Here is a 15,334-nt window from a genome sequence, read left to right as displayed (position 1 = left end):
TATTTGACAACCGTGTTTTGAGTCACAGCCCAAGTGACATTATCAAACAAAATTAATTAATCAATGAATAAAAGAGCAAAAAAAAAAACTAATTAAAAGTAAAAATACAAAAATACAAACAGGGTCCATTTTGTCCGGGTCGGGTCTGTCTATGTCATTTCCCTACTTCGATCCAATTTCCCCCCCTTTTCCTTTTGCAAATGGCGAAAGATCACATTATTTCTTCATGTTACCCAAAAAACTTGTATCTAATCGTTTGTCGGAACATTGTTTTCATTTATTTTCCAATCACAATCCGAATTTAATTGCCCCGTCGCATTTCTTCCCCTATCCCAAAACCTAAGAATTCAATATCTATTAATTTTTACCACTGACACTGCTTGAGGTTTCTCTTTCTTGGATTTATTCCACCTGATTTTTCAGTTGAATTCTGGTGATTTTACTGTTGGATTGCTTCGAGGACAAAACCCTCGGCTCGAATTGTGAAATTCGATGTGGGTTTTTTTTGAATTTTGATTTTCTGATTGCATTGTGGCAGTGATTGGCGGGTTGTGGAGATCTGGGGGTCAGCTGGGTCGACTCGGAGGGGAATTTTTTTGGAAATTGGACTGGAAAAAGGGGTTTTGGATCCGATCGGGGGTTAAACAGCGCCATTAGATGGCGCTGTTCAGGCGCTTCTTCTATAGGAAGCCGCCTGATCGGCTTCTTGAGATTTCTGAAAGGGTATATGGTATGTTGTGGCCACTTATCTTATTGCTGTTTTGTGGGTTTTTAGCTCAACAATGTTTTAATCAAGGTCTCCGAAATGGAGTTAGGGGCCAGTTTTTGGAGTTGATTTCTTCAAGAGTTGAATTTCTTGCCCTACTTTGCGAGACTTTTTGTTGCTTTTTAACTTGGTTAGGCACTTAACACTATTTTACTAAATTTTGAAGCTTTTAACTCTCTTCATCCTCAGATTAAGTGTGGAAATTATATATTGTAGTTTGTTTTGAAAGTATTAAGAGCGGATGAGTGTCGAGGTTTCAGAGTTTTGTGTTTTAGTTGGCCTTGAGTTTATATTCAGCAAGCAAAATTTTAAATTCTCAGACATTAAGATTTCATGTGGGGTGAATAGGGTTTCTGATAATTAGGCTGTGGCATCATTTTACTTCATCGCTCGAAAACCTTTATCAGCTTAATGCTTTGATTTTTTTAAAAGGTAGCGTAAATTTTTTACGATTTTAATGAGAGCCATTTTGTTTTGGAGGCATTGATTACATGTTATAAGATTAAAACTTTATCTTGAATTTCCACATCAGTTTTTATTTTATGGTTCCTTCTATTTTTAATTTGTAATTTTGCAAATTTAAGTAATAAATCACTTTATGTATTTCATTTGCTGAAAACCGTCATTTAAGGCTGTGTTTTACAGCGTAACATGATTCCACTGGAAACAGCTTTAGGATTCTTACTGAGTTTGTGATTTGCGTGATATGGTGATGCTAACTGATTTGTTCTCGATGCAGTGTTCGATTGCTGCTTCTCCACTGATGTGCTGGATGAAGATGAATACCGATCATACATGAATGGGATTGTGGCTCAGTTACAGGATCACTACCCTGATGCTGCTTTTATGGTTTTTAATTTCAAAGAAGGGGAACAGAGGAGCCAACTATCTGATGTATTATCTCAGTATGATATGACAGTCATGGATTACCCTCGGCAATATGAAGGGTGTCCACTTTTACCATTGGAGATGATCCACCATTTCTTAAGATCCAGTGAGAGCTGGTTATCCCTCGAGGGCCAGCAAAATGTTCTTTTGATGCATTGTGAAAGGGGAGGATGGCCTGTCCTTGCATTTATGCTTGCTGGTCTTCTTCTATACAGAAAGCAGTACACCGGTGAGCAGAAGACTTTGGAAATGGTGTACAAGCAAGCACCGAGGGAACTTCTTCATCTTTTGTCTCCTTTGAATCCACAGCCATCTCAGCTTAGATATCTTCAATACATTTCTAGGAGAAATTTTGGGTCTGATTGGCCCCCATCGGATACACCTCTGGCTTTGGACTGTATAATATTTAGAAACCTTCCTCTGTATGATGGTGGGAGTGGATGCCGGCCTGTAGTTCGTGTATATGGTCAGGATCCTTCTTTGAAAGAATCCACTAGAAGTTCAAAGCTTTTGTTTTCATCTTCTAAATTGAAAAAGCATATTCGTCTGTATAGTCAGGTTAGCCACAATTCATCTATTTCATATTAAATAAATAGGTTAAGCTGTAAAAAAAAGAGGTGTTCTTATGATATTTGGCTGCAGGAAGAGTGTGAACTAGTGAAAATTGATATTCATTGCCGCGTTCAAGGAGATGTTGTTCTTGAATGTATCCATTTTGAGGATGATCTAGTGAGGGAGGAAATAATATTCAGAGTTATGCTGCATACAGCATTTGTCAGGTCAAATGTTTTGATGCTGGCCCGTGATGAAGTTGATGTTCTTTGGGATGCGAAAGACCAATTTTCCAAGGAATTTAAATCAGAGGTAAAATTCTGTGTTGCTTGTGCTATTCTCTCTGTTTCTGAAGATTCAGAATTTGACCCTTTGCTTTTCTGGATCAGGTTCTCTTTTCAGATGTAGGTTCTCTTCCGTTCATTACCACCATAGAAGCAGTAAGTGATGACGACAATGAAACCGAAGTTGCTTCACCCGAGGAATTTTTTGAGGCAGAAGAGATCTTCAGCAGTGTAATTGATGGTCAGGACGGCAAGGGGGAGGCTGATGACCTTGCAGTCCAGGCTACTGCCCAAGTTGATGAAAATCATCACAAAGAAATCTTGAAGGATGAGGATCATCATGCATTTCAAGATTGTGCCGCATTCGAGGGAATTCACATACAAGACATCAAGGTGGATTCAAATAATATATTCTTAAGTAATGGGGACATCAATTTAGAATCCATGTCAGGGATATCTGTGTCTAGTAACTCTGTAACTGTATCTGTCAATGCCGGTATGCATGGCAATTCTGAAGAAGAGAACAAGGAAAGTCTGGAACCACCCTCTGTAATGGAGCAGAATTCTGTTGCTGATAATGATAGTCAGAAGTTGGTTAAGGGGTTCTCAACAGTCACAAAAAAGCAGTCAGTCACCAATTTAAAACCTGCTTCGGATGCTGTAAGTTTCAATAAGAAAACTAAGCAGCAAGAGTCTCTGGGTCCTCTAGCAAGACAAGCAAAGCCAAATGCTGTATCCAGGTGGATACCTACTAATAAAGGTTCTTACACTAATTCAATGCATGTATATTATCCTCCGTCAAGACATAACAGTGCTCCAGCAGCACTATCTCTTGGCAAGGATTCTCCGCCTGGGGGAAAATCTAAATCCCCATCTGTTACTGCATCTTCAGAATCCACAGCTATACCTGACAAGCCAATCTCATCAGGCCATGGAAAGCATTCATCTTGTCCATCATCATTAGATTTGTCACCCGTCCAAGAGGCCTCTTCCACAAGTCTACCGTCATCACCAAAGGTAGAGAGTGAGGCCTATGAACTTAGTCCAGCTCCATCATCTCCTCCTCAATCACCATCACCACCACCACCTCCTCCACCTCCATTACTTTCATCAGCAAGCGCTGCCAATGCTTTTCCTAAAAGCTCACCACCCCCTCCCCCCCCTCCTTCCCCGCCGTTGCCATATTCTCAAAGTACAGATTTTACTCAGGTGTCGTGTTCTACTCCATCACTGTCCTCTCAAAGTACAGATTTTACTCAGTTGTGTTCTACTCCATCACTGTCCTCGCCTTCTAAAAATGCAGACATTAGTACCAATTTGGAGGTGACTTTTCTCCCACCTCTTTCTCCTCCTCCTCCACCACCACCACCACCACCTCCCCCACCTTCCAGCTTTTCCAATTTTCAGAACATAAGTCCAATTTTTCCATCTGTACCCTCACCTCCACCACTTGCCCCACCTTCCAACCTTTCTATTTTTCAGAATGTTAGTAGAATTTTACCATCTGTACCTCCACCGCCGCCACCTCGGTCATCTGGGAGTTATGTTCTTGCACATTCATCAAGTTCCCCAACTCCACCGCCGCCGCCACCACCACCACCACCATTTACTTGTGTATCTTTATCGCAAAGATCTTCCGTTATAGAGATACCTCCACCTCCATCTCTGGCTTCACTTGGCGTCCAATTTAACCACCGACCACCACCTCCAGTCTATGGGGTCCAAAATTTTCCCTTATATGGGGTTCCACCTCCACCACCCCCACCTCCATTGCTTGGCACTACACCATCCCTGCCTCCTGCACCGCCACCACCTCCTATTCATAGGCAATCATTTGGGGTGCCTCCTCCACCCCCACCTCCAGTACGTGCTATGACACCTCCTCCACCCCCACCTTTACCAATTAATAGAGTCCCAGAACCACCTCTGTCTCCTCCTATGCTTCGGGCCTCAGTGTCGCCGCCACCACCTCCCCCTTTGCCTAGGGCCCCACCTCCACCACCACCACCTCCTCCTAGAGGCCCAACACCTCCTCCACCACATCTTACACGTGGAGCCCCAACACCACCTCCTCCACCCATGTTTGGTGGCCCAACTCCACCTCCTCCTGGAGGCCCAACACCTCCACCTCCACCTCCACCTGGAGGCCCAACAACTCCTCATACACACGGAGCCCCAACACCACCTCCTCCACCCATGTTTGGTGGCCCACCTCCACCCCCTCCACCCGTAGGAAGAGGCCCACCTCCACCTCCTCTGCCTGTAGGACGAGGCCCACCTCCACCACCCCCTCCTGGAAGTCGGGCACCTGGTCCACCACCTCCAGGACCTCCTAGACCTCCAGGTGTTGGACCACCCCCACCTCCACCATTTGGTGCAAAAGGACCAGCAGTAGATGGAAGAGGGTTGTCTGCAAGTAGTGGGCGTGCTTCACGTCCTCCTGGTATGTCGGGTGCTGCAGCATCTCGAAGATCTACCTTAAAACCACTTCACTGGAGCAAGGTTACCAGGGCATTACAAGGAAGCTTGTGGGAAGAATTGCAGAGATACGGAGAACCTCAAATGTACTTCTCTATCACTGCTGATTTAATTTTTGGTTTCGATCTGGGGATTGCTTGCCTTTCTTCATTAGTTATACTAATTTTTTAAAATTTCTAGCACTCCTTTACCAATCCCCAGAAAGAAATACCTAAGATAGCATTGTGTAACAATTTTTTTTTATATATATTCTTTCTTTATGGCTTCTCGATTTCCTTGCTCTGCTGACAATCTGCACTGTAATTTAGTGCACCAGAGTTTGATGTGTTGGAACTTGAGACTCTATTCTCTGCGACAGTGCCAAAGTCTGATAGTGCAGGAGGCAAATCTGGTGGTCGCCGGAAGTCTGCTGGATCTAAGCCTGAAAAAGTCCATATGGTAATGTTGTATGAATCTAATAATCCTTCTCTCACCGGAAATTTGTTTCTGGAGAAATACAGAGTTAATATATTCTAGGTGGCCATGACAGTGAGGTTGTGTTTGTGAAATTGTGATGATGTACATATAAGTACATTGATTAAAGTTATGTATAGCTAACAACCCAAGTAGCTCAAGAACACCTAAAAATAGACTCTGGTAACAGATGGTACGTTCATTTGTGTTATCCACGTTCATTTGTGTTATCCTCATGAAGATATAATATTTTTGTGAATGCACAATTATACTATTCTCTGTCCAGATATCATATCAGTATAATTTCAGTATCAGTGTTCAATATATTGGTACATATTCAGTCGGAAAGGAAACCTGCCCAGTGGTGATAAATTAGATTTTACCATTTTAATTATTCTAATAGCTAGTGTACTCAGCAGACATAAATTTACAGACTCTTTTGATGACCTGTACAGAGCTTGAAACCAAGAACTAGAGTGTTCTGGCTTTGTTGATCATGGGAGTACCAAAACAAATCTGTGTCATTTAATTGTTGATAAAGTTATTGCTTCAAGGAAAATATCCCGAGAAATGTTAATATAACAGTGTAGCATAGCCTTTTTTTCGTTTTTTGGCATCATTTACATTGTTGAACTTCGAATAACAGTAAGTTTGAGGTTGTTATCTCTCCCATATCAATGAGCAATGCAACCTAGATTAAGTAGTTAAAAATTTGTATCTCGTTTTATTATTGTTTTCTCCCTCTCTGTTTTTTTGCGGTGTGTTATCTTTTGGATCATGAGGGTGTCTAATTACTGATTTGAATACGTGGATTGAGGACTTATTTCACACTTTGATTAATTTTTTTTTTGCTTTTAGTTTCTCAATTCAATGCATTCTCTTTTGTAGGTTGACCTTCGAAGGGCAAATAATACCGAAATTATGCTTACCAAAGTGAAAATGCCACTTCCAGACATGATGGTAAGCTAATATGCTATAAGTTTCCTATTGAGTATTTTTGTTCTCAATATGTAATTTCTTTCATTTGACATCAACCACCTGTTTGACTAAAATGGTGTCTTATCTCTTTCGGTGGTTATAATTTTATTATTTGAAAACCGTTTTTAGAACTTCAAATGCATCTTTTGTTTAAAATTTTCATGCATGCGTAAGGAAATGAATTGTTGTGTTGAATCATTTGAAATTTCCAAAGGAATGACTCGAGGATAACTATTAAAAAGCAACAATGGTGAAGAGGCAACAAAAGTTGACTTGAGATTTTACATTCTGGTGTAAATGTACCTAAGTAAGTTATATAAGAGGATATGGTGGTGTTAGAACCAACTACTGACTCTCATAATCTGATGTGAGTTTTTATGGAGTTCGGAAGCTTTTTTTATGCTGAATGGAGAAAAAGCGTATCTCAGATTATAAAAATTCTTTGTGTGGCATATCATTTCCTTATAACAGTGATTAACGTAATTGTGAAAAAAAGCAGCAATTTAGAGAAAGTTAGATAGTTTGAAGTTAAATATTTTCAGCCCAGGCCACTCAGCAGCTTTCAGAAACATGTCCTTTTCAACCCTTTCTTTTGATTCTTTTCATGTTCCAATAAGATTCTATGGGTGGAGGTGATCCTACCTCCTAACTGCTTATGGTTCTACCTACTAAATTACGGCTTTTCGATATTCTTACAACAGCATGGATGGTTCACTTTGACAGGCTGCAGTTCTTGCTTTGGATGAATCAATTTTAGATGCTGATCAAGTTGAAAATCTTATTAAATTCTGTCCAACAAAGGAAGAGATGGAACTTCTCAAGGTGAAGCTTATTTCCTCGTGTATTTTGACATATTTTCGTGGTATTTTCACTAATCTGGGGATCCATTATTTCCTTTTCGTTTGATTTTTGTATTTCACTATCACTCTTTAGGGATACACGGGAGACCTCGATCAGTTAGGCAAATGCGAACAGGTGTGCAAACTGGATCATGACTTATATATTTGCTGTTGGTTTTGTTCTAGATTTTGCTTGCCATGTTTGTGCATGTGGTGTATGGATGCAGTCCACTTCTTTTTGTCCTAGTAGCTTATGGTTTTGATTAAGTACTAGCTAATAATGGTCTGTCACGCAAAGAGGTAGGATTTTAATAGTACTCCAATGACCCGGTATTGATATCAACCTAAATGGAACAGTTGTCACGACATAAGAGCTTGCCTTTTTTTTTGTTATTTGTGTTTTGACTTTTTTTGGATTTCTTTCTTCATATTAATATATAATATGTTTGTGTTTGTGTGAGTGGAACTGAGTTTTTTTTTTTTTTTATAGGAAACATGAATATTAATTAATAAAAATAGATAGTTTTACAAAAAGAGCGGATGAGTGATCCGCGTAGAATAATACACAAAACATTTTTCATCAAGACATTACAAACTTCCAATCCCTAATTACATCTGATATGGCCAAATGAGTGGAACTGAGTTTGATACTGAAGCTGATTGAAACTTCAGTCGGGCAACCAGATTTTGACTGTTTATAATAAGAGCTATCCATGCCTGCATATTTCTAGAGAAACTTGTAACATAGAAATTGGATTCCCGACTACTTGGAAATCTATTGCTGGTGTCTTTGTGCAGTCACAGAACAATTTTCGTGCTCTGTAATATTTGATAGAAATTGCTACGAGATGTCTCTGGAGACCTGATTTTGAGTACTATTAGAACCCCTTCTCTTTCTATCCACATCATAGTCCTCAAAAATACCTATCGCACTGTTTCCGAGCAATAACTTTGATTCTAGTCTCGGATGGTTTATTTGATATCTCAGAGAATTTAATCTNTGATTTGCCATTATATATCATTCACCAAAATTAATAGACCTTTAAATGGTGAATATTTTCCATTTAGCAAGTCAAATTTCATATAGCTGTCATAGAGAAATGGTTTGTAAGGTTTTGATCAGTCATACATATTCTTTTTTTGAGTTCTACATAGAAATGTATTTCTGAGATAAGATTGTTTAATATCTTCTATTGTTAATGGCATAGTTAATTTGGAAAAAGTGCNTATATGTACACACATGTGCGTGTGAGAGTGTGTGTGTGTTATTTTTATATTTACCTTTCTTTTAATGTGTGTTAATTTTTTACCTTCTTTTAGAATTTAAATAACAATGTTTTTGTTTTTTCAACTCTAAATGGATGCATTGCTCGATGATCTTTCAGTTTTTTCTGGAGCTGATGAAGGTGCCACGAGTGGAATCTAAACTTAGGGTTTTCTTATTCAAGATTATGTTCTATTCTCAGGTTTGTTGTGGGACATTTATGAAGTTCCTGAGAATTTCATGGTGTGCATGCCTTAATTTGTGTTTCATCTCAGGTTTCTGATTTCAAAAAAAACTTGACCATCGTAAATTCTTCTTGTGAAGAGGTACATTAGAAATGCCTATGGTTGTTTGCTGGTTGTTTTTACATTCTTGATAACTCAACCTTTTACTTGCATTAGGTTCGACAATCCCTCAAACTGAAAGAAATCATGAAGAAAATTTTATATCTTGGAAATACGTTGAATCAGGGAACTGCCAGAGGTACTTTTTAATGGAAAGTGTCATGTTTTAGTGTTTGGACTGTGTGACCTTGTTGCATATGCTGATACATGTCTTACCTTACTATACAAGTGAAGTTTTTGATTTTTCCATCAACCTCTTCTCAAGAATAATGATGTTTTGACCATAAAAATGAACAAGAAATGCTTACATGATTTCCACACCCGGTCACCCACCAAACCATGTCCATTGACACAGACAAAAAAAAAATAGGAGAGAAAAAGAGAGGGTAAAAAACTAGTAATTCCAAAGCCGGATCATACCCTTTGCCAAGTCTATCTACCTTTTCTAATTTCTATCATACCTCTTTCCCTCCACCCTCTCTTTGTAGTTGTGTGTGAATAAACTGGATCCAAAGCCCAAGCTATGAGAAGAACAAAAGGGCAGACAAATTGGATTAATATACTATAGTTGCCATATCACGTGGTAGAAAACATGAAAGATTTTACAAGAATCTTTATCTGAAATTGTTGTTTCCCCATTCAGGTGCAGCAGTTGGATTCAAGTTGGACAGTCTTTTGAAACTCACTGATACACGTGCCTCCAATAGCAAGATGACACTTATGCATTATCTGTGTAAGGTATTGACCTGTTGCGTTTTGGCCCTTTCTTTTTTTCTTAATTTTCTGTAGCAGGTATTCCAAATACCTCCACTGCTTCCTAGGCTATGCATAATATGGAGTTCAATATGATAACATGCTATTTTCTTTCTTGTCCTGCATGAATCTATCCATATTATGATTGGCCATCATCAGCCAGTGGGTGGGATATGTATCTTCAATTTCTATATAATTAAGAAATGTTTGCTGTAATTCATTGACAATGTTTGATTCTACAACTACAAATCTATACTAACTATAAATATATGAGTTGAATTGTGAATTTACTTGGTTACCCTTTCACTTACTTGGTTATCCTTTCACTCACTATTACTTCATTAATGTTTTATTTATTTATTTAAGTGAAATATCTATACTAATAACTATAAATATATGAGTTGAATTGTGAATTTACTTTGTTACCCTTTCACTTACTTGGTTATCCTTTCACTCACTATTACTTCATTAATGTTTTATTTATTTATTTAAGTGAAATATGAGTTTGAATTGTTAATTTACTTATTTAATCTTTAATTCACCATTACTTCATTAATGTTTTATTTATTTATTTAGGTGACTTTTCAATTTTTTGATATAAAGATTGATATTGAAAATAAAAATAACTTTATTTCATTATTTTAGTTGAATCAACGACAAATATTACAAACACATTAATATGATACTTTATTTTATTTTTAATTTCATAAATTGTGATATTTAATTAATGTCTTAATACACATATTAAACTTACACTTTTCTACAAGTGTCATTGAAAACATGTCAGAAAATGTCATTTTTATGGTACTTTTCCAATGAAAATAGGAATTGAGACCATGTAGATTCTATATGCTCTTTTGCAAATTTTTCTTATATTTTATTAGTCGTATAATTTGATTGGTTTGATTTATTTCAACTAGACAGAGAAATTAATGATAAATTATGTCATTCTTTATTGTATTTTTCCAATGAAAACGGACATTGAGACCATGTAGATTATATATGCTCTTTTGCAATTTTTTTTATATTTTATTTGTCGTATAATTTGATTAGTTTGATTTATTTCAACTAAACAGAGAAATTAATGATAACTTATATCATTTTTATGGTAATTTTCCAATAAAAATGGACATTGAGACCATGTAGATTCTATATGCTCTTTTGTAAATTTTTCTTATATTTTATTTGTCGTATAATTTGATTAGTTTGATTATTTCAACTAGACAGAGAAATTAATGATAAATTATTTCATTCTTTATTGTATTTTTCCAATGAAAACGGGCATTGAGACCATGTAGATTATATATGCTCTTTTGTAAATTTTTCTTATATTTTATTTGTCGTATAATTTGATTAGTTTGATTATTTCAACTAGACAGAGAAATTAATGATAAATTATGTCATTCTTTATGGTATTTTTCCAATGAAAACGGACATTAAGACCATGTAGATTATATATGCTCTTTTGCAATTTTTTTTATATTTTATTTTTCGTATAATTTGATTAGTTTGATTTATTTCAACTAAACAGAGAAATTAATGATAACTTATATCATTTTTATGTTAATTTTCCAATAAAAATGGACATTGAGACCATGTAGATTCTATATGCTCTTTTGCAAATTTTTCTTATATTTTATTAGTCGTATAATTTGATTAGTTTGATTTATTTCAACTAGACAGAGAAATTAATGATAAATTATTTCATTCTTTATTGTATTTTTCCAATGAAAACGGGCATTGAGACCATGTAGATTATATATGCTCTTTTGCAATTTTTTTTATATTTTATTTTTCGTATAATTTGATTAGTTTGATTTATTTCAACTAAACAGAGAAATTAATGATAAATTAAAAAGAACGAAAATTACTTTCTACTTTTGTTTTAAATTTATTAGATAATCCTTATAATTTTTTAACATAATTCTTTTAATAATATGAATTATAGTGATAATTTATTTTCATTCATTATAAATTAATTTTTTAACTTTGAATTACTTATTAGTTTATTTATATATTTGTTTTACTACATATATTTATTTGATTGATATTATTTTAAAATTTTATTTAACATAAAATTATTAATCATCAATATTAATTTTCAGATTAACCATTCTGATATAAACTAACTATGTATAATATCTATTCTAAAAAAGAAGAAAGTTAACAAAATTCGCAAGGAGTTAAAAGTTAGCAAAAATAAAATTGATATTTAACTTAATAACAAGTTTAGGGGTTTTATTTTAACAGCATTATGATAATTTAGTTAATTAAGAGAATTTTATTTGACAATAGTCATATGCACTTCATTTAAATATATTGGGATTTTCGTTTTAGTAATATTCACTATTCTATTAATTATTTTTTTATTTTTTTTCCATTATGAATAATATTTGGATGAAAAATATCTTTGTTAATTTCATAGAGCTGTCATTATGTTATAATCACGCGAATTAAAAAATGTTATATAAATAAATGAATATATTTGATTTATCGTCATCATGTATTTTTATTTATTGTGTTTTGATATATTTAGATTAATAAATACTCATAAACAATATGTTATTCAAACGATTTTAAAAATTATCTAAATCTCGTTATTATATTTTTCATTATTAGTCACCTACGTGCGATGCACGTAATCATTCCTAGTTAGATAAAATGTATGAGTTAGTGGATTGTTGCAACTCCAAAATTATGCTAATATTTCAACAACAATCAACTAAAATAAAGAAGAATATAAAAATAAAGAAGAATATAAGCTGCCAGGGGTAATCCTCTGTACAAGAGAGTTCAACTCCCCCCTGGAAACAGCTAGTCCCTAGCACACGCTAGTCTCCAAACTTAACAAATTAACGGAATCAATTCCCAATCTCCCTCCCATTCATTATATTTATCACTCCCCCTATTTCTAGATTTTCCTAGACTCAAATCAGTCCCAATATTTTAAAGCCCATAATAATAATGTAAAGGTCCATAACATGGATCCCTCCACTTCTCCAAAACAATTGTTATTTTTTGTTTTACATGTCTACATATATCTTCCAAAACTGCCAGATTTTCTGAGGTGTTTCCCCTCCCATTTGTACTAAACTATATTTGGTGCTTGGCTTGGGATTCAATGTAGAAAGAAAGACAGCAAAGGTGTGTCCACGAGAGATTGGAAAATTGGATTTCGGTGATAACTGACAAAGTTGTGCTATGAACTTGCCATAGTTTTACTTGGATTATATAAAAATAACTGGTTGAGTATGATGTGGTGCATGGCTGATGGAAGGGAGATGGTGGGATGGGAAAAGACTAAGATCTATCAATAAATCTTTGACTTTTTGACAATGCTTTCGTTGGTCCTTGCAAGGTATTTCTATGTATCACAACGTGTTTGGTGAAAAAACCATATATTCTATAAAACCAGTTCTTCAACCTGCCGGTCCTTTCCATCTTACTGGGATAATTGTCCCAAAGCTGTTTTGTTTTAGAATGGCCCAAGCAGAAAATTGGTTTCTTGTTGAATCTGGATGTACAGTCCTTTTTTTAAGAACTGAATGGACAGCCGGAAGCTTTGTTGTTATCTGTCAAACTGCTACTTTGTCTCTTGTTTCCACTCTAATGGATCCATTCTTTTCTACCATTTCTTTCTTTCTTTTTTTTTTCCCTTTTCTCTCTCTTTCTACTGCAGCTCTTACACTTCCACCTGATCCATGAACTAGAATGCAGCTTCCCATGCACTTTCTTTTTACCTCCTTCCATCCACATATGACAACAATGTAGAGTGCCTAAATTTTATTTGCCTAGTGTTACTTTGTGTGACTACATGAAAAAAACCTTAACAAGAAAGAGAAAGAGCTTAAATAAGTAATTACTTATGTACAAATAAGTAATGACTGCCGACATTCCTTCCGTCTGGTACTTATAGTTTCAGGTATTCCTGATTAGCACTTAGCAGGTTTCGAAGCCATGGCGTACCACGTAGAAAATTTGAGCTTTGTTTCTGTAGTATGAAAAAAATTAACCCTTGGAACATCTGCACGTTGTTGCAGACTACCCTGCTTTCCATGATTTAGCCATTTACATTATAGTGGTTAGGCATCTAGAGGAAGGTCACTACTCAGTTACTAATTTGTGTTTTTTCATGTTTTATATTAGGTACTTGCATCTAAATCACCATCTCTTTTAGACTTTCACAAAGATCTTATTAGCCTGGAAACGGCCTCAAAGGTTGGTATTTATCTCTGAGTTGACCATAGATTTTAAATCACTGTAGAAAGACTTGCATAATAAGAAGTTTCTTTGTAGATACAACTGAAATCTTTGGCTGAGGAAATGCAAGCCATTATCAAGGGTTTAGAAAAGATAAAGCAGGAGTTGACGGCTTCAGAAAACGATGGTCCTGTATCCGAAACTTTTCGCAAGGTATTATATAAAACTTAAATTTTTTTGAAGTTTTTTTTTGTGGATTTTTTTCCTTGTTCTTTTATTCCAAAGGTTTGAAAGCTACAATGTCTCCAGAAGATTCACTTTTATTTTCTTTGACAGAACTTGGCAGAATTTGTTGGTGCTGCTGAGATAGAAGTGTCCTCTGTAACAAATCTATATTCCACTGCGGTATGTATCCACCTGGATTATTATGTTATTAGATAACCTCACACGTGACCGTGGTAATAATGGCATTCATCAATGCTATTGTTTACCAGGGAAGAAATGCAGATGCACTAGCTCTATATTTTGGTGAGGATCCAGCCCGATGCCCGTTTGAACAAGGTAGAATGACAATCTTTTCTCCGTTCACACATGACTTTTGCTAATTGTAGATCACTGAGTCAATGTCTCAACATGTATGCAGTTACTGCAACCCTCTTAAACTTTGTGAGGTTGTATCAGAAAGCTCACGAAGAAAACTGTAAACAGGATGAACTAGAAAAGAAGAAAGCTCAAAAGGAGGCTGAAATGGAGAATGCGAAGGGAATAAATCTAACCAAGAAAGGCGTAAAAGATTGAGAATTGCTTAATATTTTGAAGATTTTTTTCACATTGATCAGCATATGATGAGTTGAGATTGTTGATCTACACTCTGCTGCTTTGACAAGCCATGAGCTTTTAATTCTACTGAACTTATTTGCTTTATGGGTTCAAAGAACATGGAGTTGGAGGACGCTGTCTGTGGCTTTACAAAACCTGAAGTCTTGCTGATAAGGAATTCGAGTAGTGAAGCATGACACTTTCAGTTTGGATGGCGCAAACATCTGATTTATCACAAGCCTCAGGCCAAATGAGTTGTCGGGGGCATAATTTTGACACTCTCACCTTTGTCGAGAGAAATGTTCCGTGTTGGTTGGATTGTTTCATCGAATTTGGCTCGATTTAGGTGCCTTGCCTTTGGGACATCAGCTTACGAAAGGATAGGCGACTCAAAGTTTAAAAGCAGATCTTTCACCAAAATGTACCACGACATTTGTACAGAGAGCATTAACCCTTGTAGGTATGTCAGCACCAATTCCTTTGTTGTATCATATAAATTAGTTTAGTTATTAGTATATACTCAAGTTTCCTTAAAACTTTACTGTACAGAAGAAACTATAGAGAAGTTGTAAAGAATAGGCTTGTGCTAATTCAGTCATGTAGTCAGGTTACCGTGTTTAGGCCTTAGGAATTTTGATTCATTTTATGTAAGCTCTTCGATATATTGATGAATAAACACATTGTTTCGGGTCTGTTATGGAATATCTTTTTTTTTT

General features: G+C 35.8%; 1 protein-coding gene across 3 annotated transcripts; it reads left to right on the top strand.

Annotated features, from left to right (window-relative positions):
• Nucleotides 1-164: 164 nt before the first annotated feature.
• LOC140975568 (formin-like protein 20) lies at nucleotides 165-15,333 on the top strand. 3 transcript variants are annotated; one of them, XM_073439331.1, is made up of 17 exons: nucleotides 168-730; nucleotides 1,506-2,212; nucleotides 2,297-2,518; nucleotides 2,596-5,054; nucleotides 5,277-5,406; nucleotides 6,310-6,381; nucleotides 7,123-7,221; nucleotides 7,333-7,374; nucleotides 8,624-8,704; nucleotides 8,778-8,828; nucleotides 8,904-8,985; nucleotides 9,490-9,584; nucleotides 13,746-13,817; nucleotides 13,896-14,012; nucleotides 14,136-14,204; nucleotides 14,294-14,360; nucleotides 14,443-15,333. In XM_073439331.1, exons 1-17 carry the CDS (start codon nucleotides 658-660, stop codon nucleotides 14,595-14,597), a joined length of 4,593 nt encoding a protein of 1,530 aa, XP_073295432.1. In that variant the 5' UTR covers nucleotides 168-657; the 3' UTR covers nucleotides 14,598-15,333. The 3 variants fall into 3 exon arrangements, 1 of the variants encoding a protein (XP_073295432.1); XR_012174998.1 differs by lacking the exons at nucleotides 14,294-14,360; nucleotides 14,443-15,333 and having other exon boundaries at nucleotides 166-730; nucleotides 9,490-9,579; nucleotides 14,136-14,177; XR_012174999.1 differs by lacking the exons at nucleotides 8,904-8,985; nucleotides 9,490-9,584; nucleotides 13,746-13,817; ... (2 more) ...; nucleotides 14,294-14,360; nucleotides 14,443-15,333 and having other exon boundaries at nucleotides 165-730; nucleotides 7,101-7,221; nucleotides 8,778-8,815.
• The last annotated feature ends 1 nt before the right edge of the window (nucleotide 15,334 follows it).

The sequence above is a fragment of the Primulina huaijiensis genome, chromosome 4 (genome assembly GCF_012295235.1).
Source record: "Primulina huaijiensis isolate GDHJ02 chromosome 4, ASM1229523v2, whole genome shotgun sequence".
Lineage (NCBI taxonomy): Eukaryota > Viridiplantae > Streptophyta > Magnoliopsida > Lamiales > Gesneriaceae > Primulina > Primulina huaijiensis.
The sequence above is the reverse complement of the archived record's forward strand: the minus strand, read 5'-3'. Positions and strand labels throughout refer to the sequence as shown.